This window comes from Paralichthys olivaceus, chromosome 20 (assembly GCF_024713975.1).
Source record: "Paralichthys olivaceus isolate ysfri-2021 chromosome 20, ASM2471397v2, whole genome shotgun sequence".
NCBI classification, from domain to species: domain Eukaryota; kingdom Metazoa; phylum Chordata; class Actinopteri; order Pleuronectiformes; family Paralichthyidae; genus Paralichthys; species Paralichthys olivaceus.
The window spans coordinates 14585677-14605227 of record NC_091112.1 but is presented as its reverse complement, the minus strand read 5'-3'; the positions used below and the strand labels follow the sequence as shown (position 1 = coordinate 14605227).

Genomic DNA, 19551 nt, shown 5'->3' with positions numbered 1-19551 from the left:
AGGAGAGCTTCCAAAACTGTCCCTGGAGATTCTCTGCACTCTGCTGAGGCAGCGGGAGCTGGCAATGTCTTCCAGGGGGGGCAGAGGGGAGCCAGTGATCCTCTCTGCTCCTGCTCACCCAGCCAGGGAGACTTTCTCCCTACCCAAGCTCTTCAACTTCAAGCAGGCCTGCCTGTAGCAGACTGCTAAAACCTTCCAATGGCAGCGACGCAAGAGCCTGCCTAAAAACTTCAGCACAATTGGCCACGACACAAGGTCTGACCAGCAAATGCACAACAGGAGCCACAAACCAACAAGATCACTTCACTGGACTTCAAACAGCAAATCCAAAAAGGGCCTTTCCCCCTTTTTCATGGACAGGTAATACAACTGGGCTTTATTATTACGCGAGACTAAGCAAAGAACTGTTTAATTCTATTTCTATTTCAGGTGATGTTTATAAGATTGACTTATATGCTGTATGTATGTTATGCTATTCATTTTCTCTGCATGCGTCTAACTACTTTCTTTAACTTGGAACCAACACCTCACACACTCATCTCCACAAACTTAATACATACATGTGATCTCAGCCACATGGTCCCACCACTCCAGGGGGCCATCAGCCATGTTGAATCTCAGTCACTCACTCACAAACTCACACACACACAGACACATGCATACTTGCATACACATCTGCACATCTGTATATATTAAGTACACTTTTGGTTAGTTTGTGTGTTTATACTTTTATTATTTTCATAATAAAGGTTTTTCTTTAAAACACATCTTATTAATTTTGCATAAGTGTGAATTTTGCCGACCTCTACACTGTCAAGAACTCCAAATCCTCCAACTTTGCTAGCTTTTGATGTGGTAATTTTGGTTAGTTAATAATATTGAATGTTTTTCTGATAGCCAAATTTATTGAATGCCCAAAAGCACACACTTAAATGGTGCCACGTTTAATGTACTATAATCACAACAATTCATTAATCAAGTATTATTATTGTTGTAACTATTATTATTATTATTGTAGCCCTTATGATGGCAAAAAAATGCATATCAAACAAAGTCCAGCAGTTACTTCTAAACAGGGGCCACAGTCTACATAATAATCATCATCATCATCGTAATATGTTTTTGTAGAACTTTTAACAATGCTCAAAGACACTTGTTAAAACCGGAGAAAGGTAAATAGTCTTAGTAGAAATAATAAAAGCAAATAAGTCGAGATATGAAACACATATTCAGCAGCAGAAGTAGATGAATGTGACTCCTCACTGGTTATTATAAAATACATAATTGTTTGAATATGCAGTAAAAACAGTAGAAACACATGGTGACCTCATGTGTTGAGCTTCGCTGACAGGCAGACAGACAGCAGACGGACTGAGGTCGGGGGTGAGAGGGCTCATCTAGTCCACTGTTCCGACAGCAGATGTCAGCAGAGAGCTAATGTGGATACAATGAGCTTTTGTTGCACATATACAGGCATGTTTTTGTCTGTGTTGTATATAAATACAGAACCCGTTACTCTGAATGTGCAGGAGCGGGTAATGCACAGATCAAGTCAAACACACAGCACGTTAAACGCAGTAGGATCAGTGCAGCGCGTCAGTGGAGAGGTGGGATTCTTGCACTGGAGCGTCTTTTTTTTATGTGATTTTGTAATGATGCTTTGATCCTGCCTACAAAGTGACGGATACATTACATCCATACGTGCACCACAGCTGCCCCCAATGTGCGTGCGTCTCTCTGCATCCAGGGCATGAAAACAAACACAGGACTACAGGCTGTACATTTACGCACGCCTTTTTCTATTTATAAATCTTTAGTTTTCAATGCATGAAGCTGACGCGTTTACTTTTCCCTTTTCCACATGATGTTTGGAATCTATATTCTGCATTTCAACTAAATGTTGTTGATGTTTTCAGGTCATTTCAGGACTGTTGATGGTGGCACACTGCAGATGGACTGACCACAGCACCATATGGGACTTGATTCACCTTGTTTACCTCCTGAGGAACAAACCAGCCTCTGTGATTTATTGTGTTCGGGGTCTTTACGCGCAACCATCGCGTCCTTCCACCCACTATAGAAGACCCACTCTCCATATTGGCCCACATTCCCCCCTTTTGCGATGAATTTCGACCAGATCCTCTCTGCCATCGGAGGCTTTGGCAGATATCAGAAGATTCTGTACGTATGGATTTGTTTACCCCAGATTCTCCTCGCCTTTCACATGATGGTGAGCATCTTCACAGGAGCCACGCCGCCGCACCGCTGCCGAGGCTTCAACTCGAGTTCAGTGGCCGCAGATCTGTCCTCGGTTCCGGGGAGCGTGAACTTCAGCCTCCTGTACTCCCCCTGCTCCTCCACTGGCGTCCCGCTGCAAGACAACCGGACCGAGCGCGTTCCGTGTGGCCGAGGATGGGTGTACAGCCAGGACACTTTCCAGAGTACCACGGTCACAGAGGTACATGGGAAAATTGAAATGATGTTTAAATCTTTTGTGAACTGCCACTTTAGCTATTTAGAAAGTCACTTTCCTGCTTAGACACAGGTGGAATAGTTCTACTCCACAAAATGAGGGGAGCAAATAAAATAAAACCTATACAGGATGGATAATTGAAGTGATATCAGCAATAATAATAACTATGTTCGTAGTAATTAAAGTTTTATTTGTGTACCATGTGTAAACCAATGGAAAAATCGAATCTTTACCCACATGTTACCACAAGATATAAAGTGTTTTTATCCTGGTCATGTGCTGACAGATACATTTTGTACCACACATGGCCAGATTAACTCACCAGTGGGCCAAATATGAGCTGGACCCCCATTGATTTCCGCCTATTCTGTGCGAAATGTGCAAAAAGCACACCCATATGTGTGTGATGTGGTAACCATAATAGTCACTGCTGAGTTTTCCATCTTCTAGTGGGACCTGGTGTGCGACAAAGCTGGACTGAACAGCCTGGGCTCGTCCATCTACATGTTTGGCCTGTTGGTGGGGTCTGTGTTATTTGGAGCCATGGCTGACAGGTAGGCCCCGCTGCTCTGCTCTGCATGAGCCTGCAGCCCTGTAACCTCTGACTTTGTACAGACACAACAATACACAGTCAGATCCCTGACATCAGAGCATGCAGGTGTACACACGTGTACACACACACAGCCGTTATCCTGGGTGTGTGGTGTGTCTAATAGGGGCAGTTGATTCATACTGATTATACTGATTGAGTTGAAGGGATGAAGATGCACATGAGGGTTTTACAACTGCTCCACTTAAACTCGATTATTCAATGTGTCGAAAACCAGAGTCAATAAAAAGCTTTTTCTTTGGAGTAAATCACACAATTCTCAATCATCTTCAAGCTGTTCATGATAAAGCTGAATTATAAAATATGTATTGAGGTACTTTATCATGCAGCTTAAAAAACAATTAGAAGAAAGCAAATTAAAACATTGGAAGAAAATCCAACCAACCATCCAACCAACCTACAGACAAACCAACCAGTCAATCAAAACCCCTCTGCCCCCACCCCACCCCACCCCATCCTCTCTCTGGTGAAACTATCTCAGAAATCTCATAAAATATTCATGGTAAACTTAAACTCTCTATGGAGCAACTCTGAAGGTTTTTTGGCAGTTTTCACACTCAGGTCTCACCCTATCACAGCCACTGATTCACTCATGCACATCGAAGGCATACTTATAACCAGCTCTTCTCCTTCTGCTCCAGGTACGGCCGACGTTTCGTCCTGCTGCTGTCCATCGCTCTTCAGACTGTGTTTGGAGTCGCTGTTGCCTTCGCACCCAATTTCCTCGTCTATATGATTCTGCGCTTCTTGGTTGGCGCCACGATATCTGGAGTCATCATCAATGCTTTTGTACTTGGTATGACCCAAACACACAAACACAAACATCAAGAAGACTGCTGCAGTGGCACTAATGGTTTTGAAAGCATTATGACACATTTCACCAACTGTACTGGATGGGTTTCCATGGAATGGAAGGCAGACTACATTGCAGGGAGTTTGGATTCCTCGCATACTGGACTATGGAAACTGGTTGATAGATAGATCCCAGGAGAAAGAGAAATTAAGAATAAAATAAGTCTTTGTCTTGCCTCTTTCTCGTAGACATAAATTAGCTCTGGTTAAGTTCAATAGGACATTTTCCTCATCTACCTACTAATTCCACAAATGTCTGTCTGTGGAAAACGTGTCTCCCAAGCTGTTCATCTTCACGGCTTCACACTTGGCATGAGTATTCTTAGTGTCCCAGGGAAGTGCAGTGTCAAATTGGGTGTGATCTAGACAAGCTATACGATACGTTCAATTTCAATAAACAGATCACCTTTGCAGTCAGTGGGGGCGGGGCAGTGTGCCTTCAGTCTGTGGATCAAGTTCGTCTCTGTCCTCGGATAACCTAGTGCAGCGGTTACTAGGTGAAACCAAGGGTCAAAATAGACGTCAGATCTGTTGATAATTTGTGTTGTACTTCAATATTTCTGACTCAGTGGGTGCTGATCTCCATCAGTGCAACAACATTCATAGAATCACTTCCTTTTTAGCAGTTTCTCTACAAAGTAAGAGCTTTATATCAAACGGAACCACAGAGATTTTGTTTAGAAAAGTTGTGAACTTGTGTCTGAAGATTCTGTTGACTGCTTAACTAACTCCAGAAATAATCGACATGCATGGTATCAAAAAAAATTCCACTAGTTACATCAATATAATTTTTATGAAAAACATTGACTAGCTGACCAGGTAGGATGAACAACAAGTTTTCTATCTTTACTCTGCAAGACTGTTTATGAAAAACTCTGCACACAATATCCAGACAATGAGCACACCAGAAGAAATTCTGGTCAGGATCATCTCTGTTGGATGTATCTAGTCTACAGCTCCTCTTTTCACCTAAGGGGGTTGAGGGCAGACAAATCAGAATTTAGACATCTTCAAATAAGATTATTTATTTCTCATGAGACAAAGAAAAGACAGTTGTTTCCCCTGGGAAGTTTAGTAACAGGTACAAATGTTCAGATTCATTCAAAAGAACCAGTGGATGAATAAATTCATCTTATCAGAAAGGGTTCTTCAAATGTAATAATGTGTCATGCTGTTTTGTGCCACCTCCTGTCCAAACCCAGAGCACGAACCCTGCCCTTTACCTTGAAGATCCAAAACACCAATACCCATGATTCCTCCCCTCCCCTCTCCTCCTCCTCCTCCTCCTCCTCCTCCTCCTCCTCCTCCTCCTCCTCCTCCTCCTCCTCCTCCTCCTCCTCCCCCTCAGGCACTGAGTGGACTTGCACTAAGAGACGCATGCTGGCCGGTATCATCACGGATTATGCTTTCGGCCTGGGCTACATGCTGCTAGCAGGCGTGGCATATCTCATCCGAGACTGGAGAAAGCTGCAGCTGGCTATATCAGCTCCAGGCTTCCTCCTCATCTTCTACATATGGTGGGAGATTCAACATTACATCCTTTGTGTATTCATACACGCCATGCACATGAATACCCTTTTTGTGATCCTAATCTACTCCTAAACTCTTATTTCTATCTCTCCTCTATCCTCTCCTGTCCCTTTTCTCCTGTCAGGGTGGTCCCTCACTCTGCCAGATGGTTGTTGGCCAACGACAGGAGAGAGGAAGCCATTGCACTCCTCCGCAAGGCAGCGCTTGTTAATGGTCGAGTTTTACCCCCAGTCACACAGGTAAAACTGTGTATTTCCCCCCCACACTCTCAAGCTATAGAAGCCGTTAAAGTGTTTTTTGTGTCCAACTATCACTGATGTCCTTCTGGTTGGCCCCTGATGTGCCCCTGTCCTGTAGTCTTGAACAAGCAACAATATTCTAAATATATTCAATGATGTGTAGCTTTGCTTAAAGCTGTAGAGCAAACAGTAAACAAGGAATTAGGCTACATCCATACTGCTTTAATGTGAAAACACCATTTTCAAATAAAAATGATCTCTATTCACACAAGCATTTCAGCTTGGCTATCACTTCTAATCCCTCTCTATACTAACATATCTGCAGACGCATATCACAAGACCACTTAAGTAAACAGGACAGCATGCCTGTATGTGAGTGGTGAATGTTAGTTTCTAAACTTAGTTGTATGGATGTAGCCTTAAATGTGCACCTTATTTAATAAGGAATTGTACATTGAAGTTAGATGTATAATTTTCCCCTTCGTGTTAATTCGCCCCTTAATGGATTTAGAAAAATTCTAGATCCACCACTGGATAGTTAAATGTACTTATTTTATAGTCAAATAGCCTGTGTTTGTCATGGCAAGCTATCTCTCAGTGTATGGAAAAGTTTATTTGCGGGTATTGAGTATTTTTGGAGAAGAATAGAACTCTAACAGAGGAATAAGATAACTCAGAAATACACTAGTAGGATCAGGTAATTGTCAGTTTAAGGTTGTTCATGAAATTTTGATGGAAATGATAAAGAGCGTTATATTTTCTTAGTTTCTATGTCTGTCTGTATGTGTGTGTGTGTGTGTGTGTGTGTGTGTGTGTGTGCATAAGGTTGAAAAGTGTGAGATTATAGGTAGAAGGACGCAAAGTTACTCAGCGGTGGATCTTGTTCGGACCCCTCAGATGAGGAAGAGAGCTCTCATCTTGTTCTACATCTGGTAAATCTTGTGTTTCATGAAGTTGCTATTCCTGTCTTCTTTCTCTTTCTTTTCTTCGATTAATGTTTTTTGCCCTTTCCCCTCTTTTGCAATCCCCAGGTTTGTGAATGTGCTGGTTTACTATGGGCTTTCTCTGGGCGTGTCCAGGTTAGGGACTGATCTCTATCTGAACCAGTTTGTGTTCGGGTTGGTTGAGATTCCGGCTCGCACTCTGGTCCTGCTCGTCCTGCCCCGCAGCCGCCGACTCTCCCAAACAGGCTTCCTGGCTATTGGAGGCCTCGCCTGTCTGCTAATGCTCACCGTCCCTGAAGGTCAGACGGACGCTGGGAATTAGCATTCATACAGTTCTCTGACAGGAATGTAAACAACTTTCATCACTGGGATACTTTCTTTGTCTTTCCTCACCTCCCCCTTGGTTTCTAGGTCAGCCCAATGTCGTGACTGGTCTCGCCATGTTGGGGAAGTTTGGTATAACTGCTTCCTTTGCTGTCATTTACGTGTACACTGCTGAGATATTCCCCACTGTGATACGGTAAGACACCAATGTGTGTCTGTGCATCTTCATGAGTTTTCTCAAACACACATCATCATTATTTACACTATTGTTATCTCTGTTGGGTTAATTCAATACAAACAGCTCTGTCTAAATTCAGGGGTTGCATCCTTGGGAGAACGCAGTCTACCTGGCCCACAAAGATTGCCTTCTTCGTGGGCCTCGTAGACAATTAGGCCAAAGCAAAAGTCTAGTCTAGGATTTTCGAAATCAGTGACACCAGCTTGTCTTGCCCTCACTGCTGTTGTCTATCAACAGAGCTGAAATTGAACACAAGAAAGATTTAACGTCCCTTGTTTTTTTTAACACGTGTTAAAAAACCTTTAAGCGTCTTTGAAAAAACGTTTGTCACTGCAGGGCAATGAATCCTGGGATAGTTTGGCCCAGGAAAGGATCCAGCGATTTTAGTTTTCTTCTCTCAAGGATGGAAGGACTCATTTGTCAGCCTCATGTTGAGGAGCCTTCAAAGTGGGGCAGTCTTGTCTTGCTGTTGTGATGCAATCGGTCTTCAAATGCAGGCTCTGAAGGATGCGACCCCTGAATTAACCCACGGCTAATATCGTTTTCTTGTGTCCCCATAGGCAAACCGGAATAGGTGTCTCCTGCATGTTTGCCAGGATTGGTGGTGTGTTAGCACCCATCATCAACATGCTTGATACCCACAACTCCACAATACCTCTGGTTATCTTCGGTATCTCCCCGCTGCTGGGTGCCGTCCTGGCCCTGGCGTTGCCAGAAACTGCCAACAGACCTCTTCCTGACACGGTGGAGGACGTAGAGAACTGGGACATGATGAGGTAAAAGGTGACCTCTGTTTACCTTCCTGAAAAAAGTAAAGTTGCGGTGAAGAGTTAGTGGTGAATTTCCTTGTATTTGGATTCTCACTAAAGAACAAACTTGTAAGCAGACTAAATACAAGGAGTGAAGTGTGAAAATCACTGAGCTAAAAGTAACACTCAGTGATTTTCTTCATTCTTTTAACACTTTGACTTGCTGCTCATCAGGTGTTGAAGTGTTATCACAGTTCAGGCTTATTCTCAGTCAGATGTTAGCTTTTTCCAACTTTAAGTTAAAAATACACATAATCCACTTTTTACAACATTTAAAAATATTGCTTCCATGTCTCTTTCTTCCATATTTACAAACAGCTTTACTTTCATCCACTCACATATCCAAACTCTACAACTGACCCCACCTTAACACATCCCCGTCCCTTCATTGTCTCAATTCATTTATAATATTATCCAGGGAAAGTTTTTTATACAACCCTTAGTGACCCAATGTTAACAATGGGAAAAAATAAGAAAAGAAAAAAAAGCAGAACAAACAGGTAAAACAAACAACACACACACACCAAATGTACTATTAAAACCATTGCATAGACTTTAGGGGCCGCATTAACCCTACAAACCACCTGAAAGTGGTTTGCAATACAGGTTGAAAGTTCTGAGAGCTTTTAGTGTGCGTTGCTTCTCAGCCTCCATGACCATGAACTTTTATCACCCAGTCTGCTCCCATGAGAAAAACCCTCCTCAGCTCAGGCATTGTGTGCTTTGTGTGTCACCTCCTGCAGGTCGCTTCCCGCCAAGGACAACCCTGAGAAGTGTGAGTCTGTCAGCCAATCAGCCAGCAGCACAGAGGAGCTGGAGCTGCAGCATCTAGCGAGCCAGATCTGACCTGTCTGTTTAAACTGATGCCATTATTCACAAATGAATACAGCCTTTGACAGCTGATACACTTCTTCAAACATCCTCTATGCAATAACATGTCAGGGACTGAAGAAACGCTCTATGCAAGAAACTCAAACACATTTCATTTACCAAACTAGTATGCACGTGCAGTTGCAGGCGTATGTGCAGAAAGTAGGCATTGTTCTGCCGAGGCAAATGAACAGCCGACCGTCACCAATCCTTAGTCAGGAATAGTCCTGTTTCAGTCTAGTTTATTCCTCATACCTCAGAAATCAACACTTGAAATATATTCTTGAGAATTATTTTGATTTAAGAAGAATCAGTGTGATGATAAAAAATTACCACATGGACATGAAATCCAGTTAAATTTCAGGGCTGATGATTTAATTACGCTATGATTTGGGCATTTCATGAAAGCACTTTCATATTTTTGTACAGAAATGTATGTGGACCGTTTGTGGTACCTTTATACTTGAACTAGCGACTGACTCATTTTCCACTCATTTCAAGACAAGTGGAATACGACTGGTCATGCAATCATACCTTCACTACGCCTTTTTTTTTTTTTAAGAGTACAGTAGCTCATTTGTTTTGTTTTGTATGAAAACTGTGATGTGACCAGTAGGTGAAGGGATATTTGTGTCATTTTGTGGAGGTTTCCTCTTCTCATGTAAAATTACTTGCTATAATGACTTGGATCTGTGGATTATCTAGTGTATTTTTAAAGTGTTTAAGGGCTGTTTTTGTAAATATGTTACATGTGTGATACATGAAGAAAAAACACCAGCATGGGTCAGAAGCACAGGTCATGTAGTATCTAATGTTTCTCAGGAAAGGTTTTTTTTTATTCGTCTATAACTATCAATACCTAGAACTAAAGAAACTCAAAGTTATTATGATTTGACAAGTGTGTGTGAAGGGGGATACACTTGTATTTCACTGCATGAATTTAGAGAGCATGCCTTACTGCCATCCACAGCATGTGGGATTGTTAGATTAACCAGATATGTCACTCAGACCAGCAAATGGCTTCTCCAGTTTTAATTTTTATTGGATTGATTTCTGCCTGATGCATTAGCAACAATGTAAATTATAAAACAATTATGAACAACAAATGCAACTTTGTGATTGAAATGTACTTTGTACAGCTAAAATGAAGGCACTGTTCACATGTGCTGCCTGCAATAAACTTGTCAAAAACCAATGTTTAACAAAGCGAACTGTGTGTCTTTGTGCAAACTCTAGTGTTTCAGTTCACTCAGTTCAGACTTGGTGTTAACATCTGAGAGATAAGATCACAAGAGGAGAGGGTTAAGTACGTGTGTTCACACCTGGCATTAAAATTTGAGAGAGTGAGACAGGGCAATTAAAGAAGCATCAATCATTATGTGGCAATGGGTGAAAACAAATCATTGTATAGACAGAGTGAAGCGTAAAAACACTTATGATTCATTGTGAAACTGAAGCTGGTCAGAGACGTCAGAGGACTTGGCAGTTCTTCATATGGGGCCCAGGATGGATTCGTCTTGAGTGATTGGATCTCAGGACATATTTGGGTGCGTTGAAACCTGAACTTATAGCTGACCACTTATGATCAGATCACTCAGGACAGATGTTAAAACCAAAAACTGAAGGGGGTCTCCATCACCATTCAACATCAACATTTCACACGTTATCAAGCAGCTCAATCTGATGGAATAATGATATCAGCATGTCCAAATTAGATGTCAATCATCCCCAGGCACTCAAATAGTGGCTTTAACACACAGATTAATGCAGAGAGGACAAATCTAAGCCAAAGTTACATATGTAGCATCAGTGGTGACACCACAGTTGTTATCCTTCATAGACATGAGGATGTAGCCGTCATTACCCCAGTATGTGGACCATGAGTTCTTTATTAACCAGTAGGGCTCATCGTTCAGAGTCCCATAACCCACTGCAAGCACAGCATGGTCCAGATCATCAGTAGTATTACCTGAAAAACAACAGAGGGGCTGAGTTGCAGAGAGAGAAAGACAATGGTAATAAAAAAGTCTGAGAACCGGTGAGAGGTTAACTCACCACAAGCAGGTTCGTAGTAGACGCCATGGCTGTAGAAAACAAATGATCGATGTGCTGCATCAATACTAACAGCCACTGGCCCGTTTTTATAGAGGGCCAGCTTAAGGGCCTCAGCATCCCCTGATGTCACATTGGTGTAGCTCTTGATCTTAGCAGTAAGCTGTGAGGAGTTCAGGTGACAAAATCCATTCTGTTCAGAGAGAAAAACAACATTTTAAACATAGAACCAACTAAAGTTACTCACATAACACGGAGGCTGTTTAGGGCTTGTGTGAGACTCACTAAAACTGAAGATAAAGGTGGTATTTAAACCATAACATTACTTTCACAGGCATGTTTTGGTGCTGGGAAAATGCTCCCATGAAAACCAAAATGTAAAAAAGGCACCACTTAATTTCTTGATTACATGCATTGTGCGTTCATGTGGTGTCGGAATAATCAGAATAATGAATTCCCGACTGAACATGAATGCCATAATTTAGTCAGAAATACTCAGAAAGTGGGCGAAAATCGTGGTACTGAACATGCTGCACCTATAAACCACTTTACATGATTTTATAATCAGCTCTAAATAGCAGCACCTCTCAAAAGCGACAGCACCACTTATAAGCCAATAAGGATATTTTCATGATAAACATGCACATGTTTTAAATGATTTATAAGACTGTCCTTTTTCTTTGCACTTTATTATTGTGCAAATACTGTTAAGGTGTTTAAACACAAACACAAATACAAGATATTATATTTACAGCACACACAATTGTTCCAGATTCTTACTACAAAACTAACCAAAGTCAGCTTCACATCTGTGGAAATGGGACCTTCTGAGGAGCATGTGAATGCACAGATAATTGTGGAATTTCAAGAAAATATTCCTCATGGTTAAAGTTCTGTTCTGGGGGGAAAAAACTGGACTCATTTCATAGAAACTTGCAACTTGAATAGAAGCAGTTTAAATTTCTCCTCATCCAGTACAGACCATGTGGTTTATGTTACTTCACATCTTGAAGTCATCTCACCATTCCCATATAGGCTCCGTAAGTCTCTGTTGTGGCGATACCTCCGTGTTTCATGATCCACTCGTATGCTCTCCACTCCTCCCCTCCGTCACAGCCGTTATTGCCGAAACCCCAGGAACAGTCCACCAGCATCTGCTGAGAGAGAACCTGCAGGGAGCCCGTCTGAAAAACAAGAGGAAAGCACGACCATGCTCAAAAAGCGGATCATTAATCTGTCAGTGCACTGCAGGATTTAAATTCTCTGAAATACAAAAGAGATTCACCAGCTTTTTCATCTCACAGCACCACAACAGCCTCTTGTAACCTAAGATTATGGCTTCATAAATTCCTGATCTGACAAAAACAAAAAAAGGACTGAAGGAGGGAGAAAAAACTAGACTGAAGGTCATTTAGAGAATACAAAGGAGAACCAAAAACAGACAAGACAGTGAGACATACACAAAACCTTTAGATATTTAGTAAAAGTTGATCAAAATCTGATCATGAAAATCGTTACACCTGCTCTTAACTACAGGTTGCTAGGGAGACACTGAGCTCATGAAGAGGTTAATCTAACACTGGCCCCTGGGGAGCGGCTCTGTTTATGAACCGGTCTGTGGGGACCAGGGATGCTGCATCATGCAGGTCACTCTCTGCTGCTGTGAGCTGGCAAAGGCACAAAGACGAACTGCAGCTGCCTCACAACAGCACATTATCCCAGCCAAGTCAAACTGGACTTCAGACATAGAAAGGTTCAAACATCACACTCAAAGTCTGCAGCTGTCGACAACTGAACTAAAGAGTAAATGGTACGATTTGCTTGCCTCCTTTGGTGAAAAGATAAAATGCTTTGCTGCAAGTTTGGCTGAAACATCGTCAATATTTTACAATTTACATTATGAGTTAAATTTCACTGCAAACTTAAAGAAGTGTGTAGAAAATACTTAAAATCAATTCTTAAACCAAATACAGCATATAATTTTAAGTAATGACCCAAATGTTTTTCTCTGCAGTGGGGAAACCATATAGATACTCTACTTACCACACTTTGAATGTCTGTGAGATTGTCAAAGAATCTGGTCCATTCGATGGGGTGCTATCAAATCGCATAGTAAGCCGGTCCATTCTTTGGGATCGAGTTGCTTAGCAATACCAGAGAAGGAATGCCTTTGAGCATCGCATTCCACAGGACGGATTCAGGCTGAGGCTGACATTCACTTTAATTTAACAGTCAAGTGTGAGTGAAAGTCTCTCAATGAGTTGTCTTGTGGACCCGTCTCTGCCCTCACAGGGATATTTCACACAAACACTGAAAGATCGGCATCCTCAAAAGCATCAGATGTTCCTGAAGAATTATGATGATGGGCTTTGACCATAACTCTTTACCCAAACACAATGTTTTTTCTCCAGAACATCCTCACACAAATTTCCACTGCAATGATAATCTATGCATTTCTTCAAGTTAGTTTTTATAAAACCTACTCCAAATCCTAACTTCTTTCTTTTTTGGGTAGTACTTCTGCTGCTTTTAAAACGTCATATCCACCACATGTTTTCGATTTGTGCATTTCTATGTATCCTTTGTGTACAAAGGAAACGATGACCTCCCCCTCCACAGACATGGAGAAGAAGTGAATGAGTGTGGATGACCTTAAATTCCTAGGAGTCAATTTGTCAAGACATGAACCTCAAACACCTCACAGCATTAGGCAGGACCAGCCCAGCCCCCGCAGAAACTAATGGTCAATTTCTATAAGAGCACAATATAACACATTCTCACAAACTGCTCCACTGTGTGGTAAGAAAGCTGCACAGCTGGGATGTATCTCCCCACACTGAACACTACGTATGCTGGCCAACTGGAGATGAGGGCCAGAAGTATTTTCAGGAACCACACACACCCCAGCCACTTCCTGTTCGAACCGCTGCCATCCGTTAGATGGTTCAGGTCATACAGATCCACCACTGAAATACTGAGGAATAGTTTCTAAACTTTTTATCCTACAGCTGTGACATCCATCACACCCAAACTGCTAAACACCTACGAATGTCAAGTGCACCTTCAGAGATGGTTGAATGCAAATATCACACACATAAAGGACTGTGACTACAACAAGCACACCCTACACCCTCAGATATGGAAAACTGAAAAGAAAGAAAACCTGCATCATTCTGCATTATTTGAATTATTTGTATGCCTTATCCTAATATACAATTTTATTTATTTGTGTGTGCATTTGTCATTGTATTATGTGTACTCCAGTAAAATGACAGTAGACCCTAAAAATAAGAGTTATTTGTATATCTTCTGCCTCAATGACCCACATCCCAACAGGAATTCAAACTGTTACACTTCATCTATCAAAAAATATCGAGAGATGCCAGCAGCTGCAATTTAACAGATGAAGCTTAATGCTGAACATCTGATGCTTCACAGACCATGTGGCAAGCTGCTTCTATTATAATGTTTCACCTTAAGGAAGAGAGCGCCCTCTACTGATCCAGTGGTGGCAAAGCTCCAGCAGGAGCCGCAGATGGCCTGGTCCTTCACTGGGGTCACAGCACCTGAGAAGAAAGAGGAGATGTAAATTCTAAGAGGTCTCCTGCCAGACAGATAGCTATTTCTATAGTATTCCAGATATTTGTACACGTACCATAAAGCCTCCAGTCAATGGAGTCGGGCACTTTCACCCCTTCATAAATACTGGAGGGGAAGGGGAGACCTCTGTTTGGAGTCTTTCCTCTTCTCCTTCCTCTCATGGTGGCTAGTTCTGACATGGTGCGATCTGACTGAGAGTTCAGAGCCAGAGAGAAAGGCAGCCCAGCTCGGTTCTTGGAGTGGACAAACCTTCAGGAGCGACAAAGTAACCAGGTCATGAAAAATCCGGCAATGAAAACTTAAACCTTGTATTAAAGATGACTATGTCCTTGAGGAATGTCTACATGGACACAACTCCTCTCACCGAAGATTGTGAACAAAAGCGTGCTCCCTCTTCTCGTGTTCCCTTTCATCGCTGTACTGACGCTGAAACTTCTCCTTGAAATGGCTGAACATGCGCTGTGAGTGGCCGGAGGCTGAGGTGTGGATGAGATCTTTCATTGGATTGGCTAAAATGTGGTGCTCCACTCCTGGACCAGGAAATCCCCCACAGCTCATACCTAAAAGGGAAAAAAATTTAAATGCGTTCTTTACGCTAGTACATGTACAGTTTGTAAGAACAGCAGGAGGCCACAAACCTTCAGGCAGGTGGAAGACACTGGGGTCCACATAGGTACTGAACTCCTTGTAGTCCACCAAGTATTTATCATAGTGAGACCCCAGCAGTGTGTTGTATCCCATCATCTCATAGTGGAGAGGTGTTGCAGGCTCTTTTCCATCAGTGCCCGTCTCTGAATGGGTCACCCACAGTGTGTATGTGTTCTTCTTGTAACCCACAGTGGTCACATTCTGCCAGACTTCACACGGGGTACCTTCGTAATACTCATTCCTCAGGAACTAAATTTTTATTTGCAAGAGCACAGAGGGTGGGAGGATTTTAGTAACAGCAATACATTGAGGTTAAATTAAAATATCAAGCAATTATTCTCAATTTTGAGTCCATGGTTTGGAGTGACCAGTACATTGTACAATTTCCATCAACACTTTTTATTAAGATGCGGATGTAGACCTGTTTTACCCCAACACCTCTAAAGGTTTGCATTAGTGCAAAGCTGTGAGACCATGGAAAAGGTTACAATGAACTTAAAAATCACTCATTAAGACTGCAGTGTAACAGAGTCTATAAAAGCTCTACTGCCACTTAACAGGAATTAACCACAATGCCTGCAGGTCAATGAGTTTACACATTAGGACTGAAGTTCAAGGTCCTATTTAGACCTGGTATAATACCATCCATCCTGAGAGATCTGATCACAATTGGGTAGAGTAGACAGTGCTTAATATGTCTTTCACACCGGGAAAAGAATGTGGCCACAAGCGTCACAGACCCCTCTGAATGTGGTTTGAGTGATCAGATCTCAAGATACAATTAACGACAAATTTGGGTGCCGTCAGACCTGAACTCAGTGCTGACCGCTTATGATCTGATCACTCAGGACGGACATTAACCAGCTCTGAACGGGGTCCAAGATCACAAATGCAGCAATTGACAAAAGCAGGAAATAGCTACACCTAAATACTAGTAGAGAGTTTTCAAGTGTGTTCTACAACTATAAAATAATCCAGGAGCTGACCTGGTATCATGCAGTGAAAACCTCTGACAGTCTTTGGGGATAAGAATCATGTTAAATTACTCTAATAAATGTGTTAGTGTTTTAATACTACACTGAAGATTTTTAATATGCATACACACCTGGAAGCCCTGCACATCAGGCAGCGATGCCTGCGGTGTGACAGTGTCGTTCTTTGTTCCATTGACCTGAAAGCACTTCATCACATTCAGTTCAGTCTCTGTGGTCTCAGGGGTGATCTTATAGGAAACGCCCAGTGGCTGCTCGGCCCCTAGCTGGTATGTCATCACTTGGCCTGGGGGCGATCAAGAGGAGAGACGTTAAAAGTTGCAAAACTATTGTCTCCTCACAGCAGCTTTCCTCACCAGTGCCTGTCCCCAAACAACAATAAACCACACTGACCAACAGCAGAGAGACTAGTTTACAATGACAAGTTTATGACTATAGAATCACATACACTCAGGTGGGATCAGGTGCAAGTTACTTTTAGCTTTGTTTGTCAGAAATAAACTCAAGTTATATTGTTAGGTTATCAGGGTCAGAAAGAGACTGACAAGGCTGGCACCAGCTTTATAGACTTCATGACAGTCCACCTTAATGAGCCCTGTAGCCAGCAAAACCATGAAAAACAGTTTAGGAACAAACACTTCAAAATGTCACATAAATTTGCAACATGAGTCTCGAGTTGAGTTCCCCTAAAGAGCTAATTCCTTCTTTTTCACTTCTTTGTCTATGTAGCAAGTGATTATGATCCACTCATGCTTCTTTGGTCTGATGCAAAAAGCTCTCAGTTTCACATCACTAATTCAGCCGAGCAGAGAAAAGTACAGAGTCAGATTTCAGAGAGAAGCAGCTTTCTTACCATGATAATAGTCTATTCGGCTGGACCTTACTGCAAGATCTAACCAGGCTTCAAATGGCTCATTGATCTCGGCATAGGGTAGAGAGATCACTCCTGTAATGGAAATGTAACAGTTTAGTAATGAGGTTAAATCCTGAGAACAACAGGCCCTGATATTATAATACTCCTGTGGTGTAGTTATACCTTTGACGTGATAGCTTTTCCCAAAGTCTGGAGGGGAAGGGACGACTTTTCCCTGAGTGGCTGAAAACACACAACACATGCTTTACATAAACTTTTAAAGGACCAACAAGCTAATGTCATGCTGCAGACTATAAATGTAACAGGGAGGATCTGCTTATTGATGATTGAGTGATTGATTGATTGATTATCCTTACACATGTTCTATAACTGAGTCCTTATACACAGAAGATAGTTATTACTATGTTGTTCACATAAAGCTGGAGCCTATATAAAGATTTCATTACATTTTAATTCATTATAGGCGACATGATATAGATTTCAAATATGCCGAATTAAAAATAATAGACTATAGTACTGATTGGTACCATAAGCAGGATTCAAATGAGTGTGAATTTATAGCTATAAGCAAGTAAATGCTAAATTGACAGTAATTTGGCTTGAGTTTGGTGTGATGTGTATATAACACAACTAAGATTGAAGCAGATGAGCTTCACTTGCTCATTTTTTTTAATATTTTTTACAACAGTGCTGTACAGCCACTATATACAGTCTATGTACAGCCACCAGTATCTGAAACAAACATACAGCAACTGGGAAGACAACACTGGCATTGAGGCGACTAGCTGCTCTGCTAGCATGTCGCTAGCTTAGCTTGTTAGACGAAACGTGCTACTGTACCTGTGACAGCCCACAATACGACTGCTGCGGTAAACCAGCCCCGCATGACTTCTGCTGTGAGCTCAGAGAACCAGGAGAAAACGCACAGTCAGATCGAAGTCAGACAAAAACCACATGACTCTACAACCTACTGCTCTTTAAACACATTAACCAAGTTACTGACCGCCCCTCTCAGCCAATCACATCGTGGCGTGGAGGAGTGTAGGCCACTCAGAGACGAGAGGCGGGTCTGATCTGCGAGGACACCATGTGACCTGTGTCATATGACTAACCTTTAACCATCGGTTCTAGATTTAGGATAAATGTTTCCAAAAGTTACTCAATGCAAATACTACAAGTGATGAAATTCCTGCGCCTTGATTCATCTTAAAATATATAATGTTAGAGAAGGGCAAATATAAATATAGATAATATTTATAACCATTGAAGCATAAATAAGAGGGGTTGAAATAGTAGGATTTGGAAGTATTATTTACCCAGAGAAAATATCTAATATTGATAAAGTTGCTGCTGGCGGTCAAAGGCTTGAGAGAAAAAAGCCATCTGTAGAGAAGACTATAAAAACCCATTTCAGCAAATGGAAGGAAAAAAGCATCAATGCTAAATCTAAATTATGAGAAAAGAAGTCATAATTAAATAGTATGTAAAAATGATGAGATATTAAAGGTACAGGGTGTAGAGTTTTGTGATATCTGGTGTTGAAATTGCATGTTGCAGCTGAACATCCCTCACAATACACGTTGGAAAGTTGAATGTGCTGAAGTTTTGAGATGTGTCTGCTGGTGTCACTCCTGACTCATCATCCGTAGAGTTAAGAGGAGAGTCCAAAGTTCGGACACTTTACAAAGGCAGGTTTGTGTGATGAAGATCCAAATAAAGAGGCTTCCACACAGTCCACTGGGCAGGTAGACAGTCAAACAGAAAATCTATAACTACAAGAGTGTATCATAAGCATTCATTTATTAGTTCCTCTAATGGGAATCAAATCACAACACAATTTGAAACTGGAAAGATGTAACTTCTCAAAGATGTAACTTCTACTTCTTGACTACTAATGAATAAGAAATTCAGACAATTTTCTAATTTTCAATTCATGATTTCAAGATGTATGGTGCAGAGGCCTCAAATATGGATGGGTACATTTGCACCAATCATTTATCATTTGTATTTTTTTTTTAGATAAAGTCGTTTAAAAAGGTTCCTCTGATGACTCACTCTCCTCATCCCTGTGTCCAATTATACACAGCATGAAATGAATAGACATACAAAGTTGAAACATGGCACTAGATGTCAGTGTTTGACATAATATGGACATGTTACTTCCATTATTACCAATCAGCTCTGTGAGACTTGAGTTCAGAGCTATTCTGGAATAGATATTGAAATCACAGGATGCAGAGTAATTGAAAGACGGCATGCTTTTAGAAACATGTACAGACAGTGAGAGGAAAGAAAGGACCAGTGGAGAGTGTTACAGAGTAAAAGACACTGTGCTGCACTGAACTCAGTCAGGAGATGCAGGACAATAGCTGAGCAGGCAGCAGGACATGAAAACAGTCAGTGTAGGTTCAGGACACAAAACAGCTGAAAGACAGAGATAGAGAGACATTGCAGGCAGGAAATGTAATTTCCTAATGTGCACTTTTCAGGAAACAG

General features: G+C 41.6%; 2 protein-coding genes across 4 annotated transcripts; one reads left to right on the top strand and one right to left on the bottom strand.

The window, feature by feature from the left end:
* Positions 1-1135: 1135 nt before the first annotated feature.
* On the top strand, positions 1136-10084 carry LOC109631748 (solute carrier family 22 member 13). Of its 3 annotated transcripts, none has more exons than XM_020090687.2 (11): positions 1136-1607; positions 1917-2458; positions 2924-3027; positions 3725-3879; positions 5284-5452; positions 5590-5704; positions 6530-6636; positions 6736-6947; positions 7060-7168; positions 7771-7986; positions 8763-10084. In XM_020090687.2, exons 2-11 carry the CDS (start codon positions 2123-2125, stop codon positions 8863-8865), a joined length of 1626 nt encoding a protein of 541 aa, XP_019946246.2. In that variant the 5' UTR covers positions 1136-1607; positions 1917-2122; the 3' UTR covers positions 8866-10084. The 3 variants fall into 3 exon arrangements, with proteins under 3 accessions (XP_019946246.2, XP_069373043.1, XP_069373042.1); XM_069516942.1 differs by having other exon boundaries at positions 1602-1723; XM_069516941.1 differs by lacking the exon at positions 1136-1607 and adding an exon at positions 1633-1777.
* Positions 9907-18073, bottom strand: LOC109631747 (digestive cysteine proteinase 1). The gene is made up of 11 exons (XM_020090686.2): positions 17896-18073; positions 17218-17277; positions 17035-17127; positions 16295-16467; positions 15180-15438; positions 14906-15101; positions 14597-14790; positions 14416-14507; positions 11964-12125; positions 10945-11134; positions 9907-10858 (listed from the first exon to the last, which is right to left on the bottom strand). Exons 1-11 carry the CDS (start codon positions 17939-17941, stop codon positions 10671-10673), a joined length of 1653 nt encoding a protein of 550 aa, XP_019946245.2. The 5' UTR covers positions 17942-18073; the 3' UTR covers positions 9907-10670.
* Positions 18074-19551: the final 1478 nt, after the last annotated feature.

Excerpts from the sequence above, each read along its gene's own strand:
- LOC109631748 (XM_020090687.2), top strand. The coding sequence starts at position 2,123 with ATGAATTTCGACCAGATCCTCTCTGCCATCGGAGGCTTTGGCAGATAT. Across the intron at positions 6,637-6,735 it reads CTCATCTTGTTCTACATCTG|GTTTGTGAATGTGCTGGTTT; the intron begins GTAAATCTTGTG and ends TGCAATCCCCAG. Across the intron at positions 6,948-7,059 it reads AATGCTCACCGTCCCTGAAG|GTCAGCCCAATGTCGTGACT; the intron begins GTCAGACGGACG and ends CTTGGTTTCTAG.
- LOC109631747 (XM_020090686.2), bottom strand. The coding sequence starts at position 17,941 with ATGCGGGGCTGGTTTACCGCAGCAGTCGTATTGTGGGCTGTCACAG. Across the intron at positions 11,135-11,963 it reads ACGGAGCCTATATGGGAATG|AATGGATTTTGTCACCTGAA; the intron begins GTGAGATGACTT and ends CTCTCTGAACAG. Across the intron at positions 10,859-10,944 it reads CTACTACGAACCTGCTTGTG|GTAATACTACTGATGATCTG; the intron begins GTGAGTTAACCT and ends GTTGTTTTTCAG.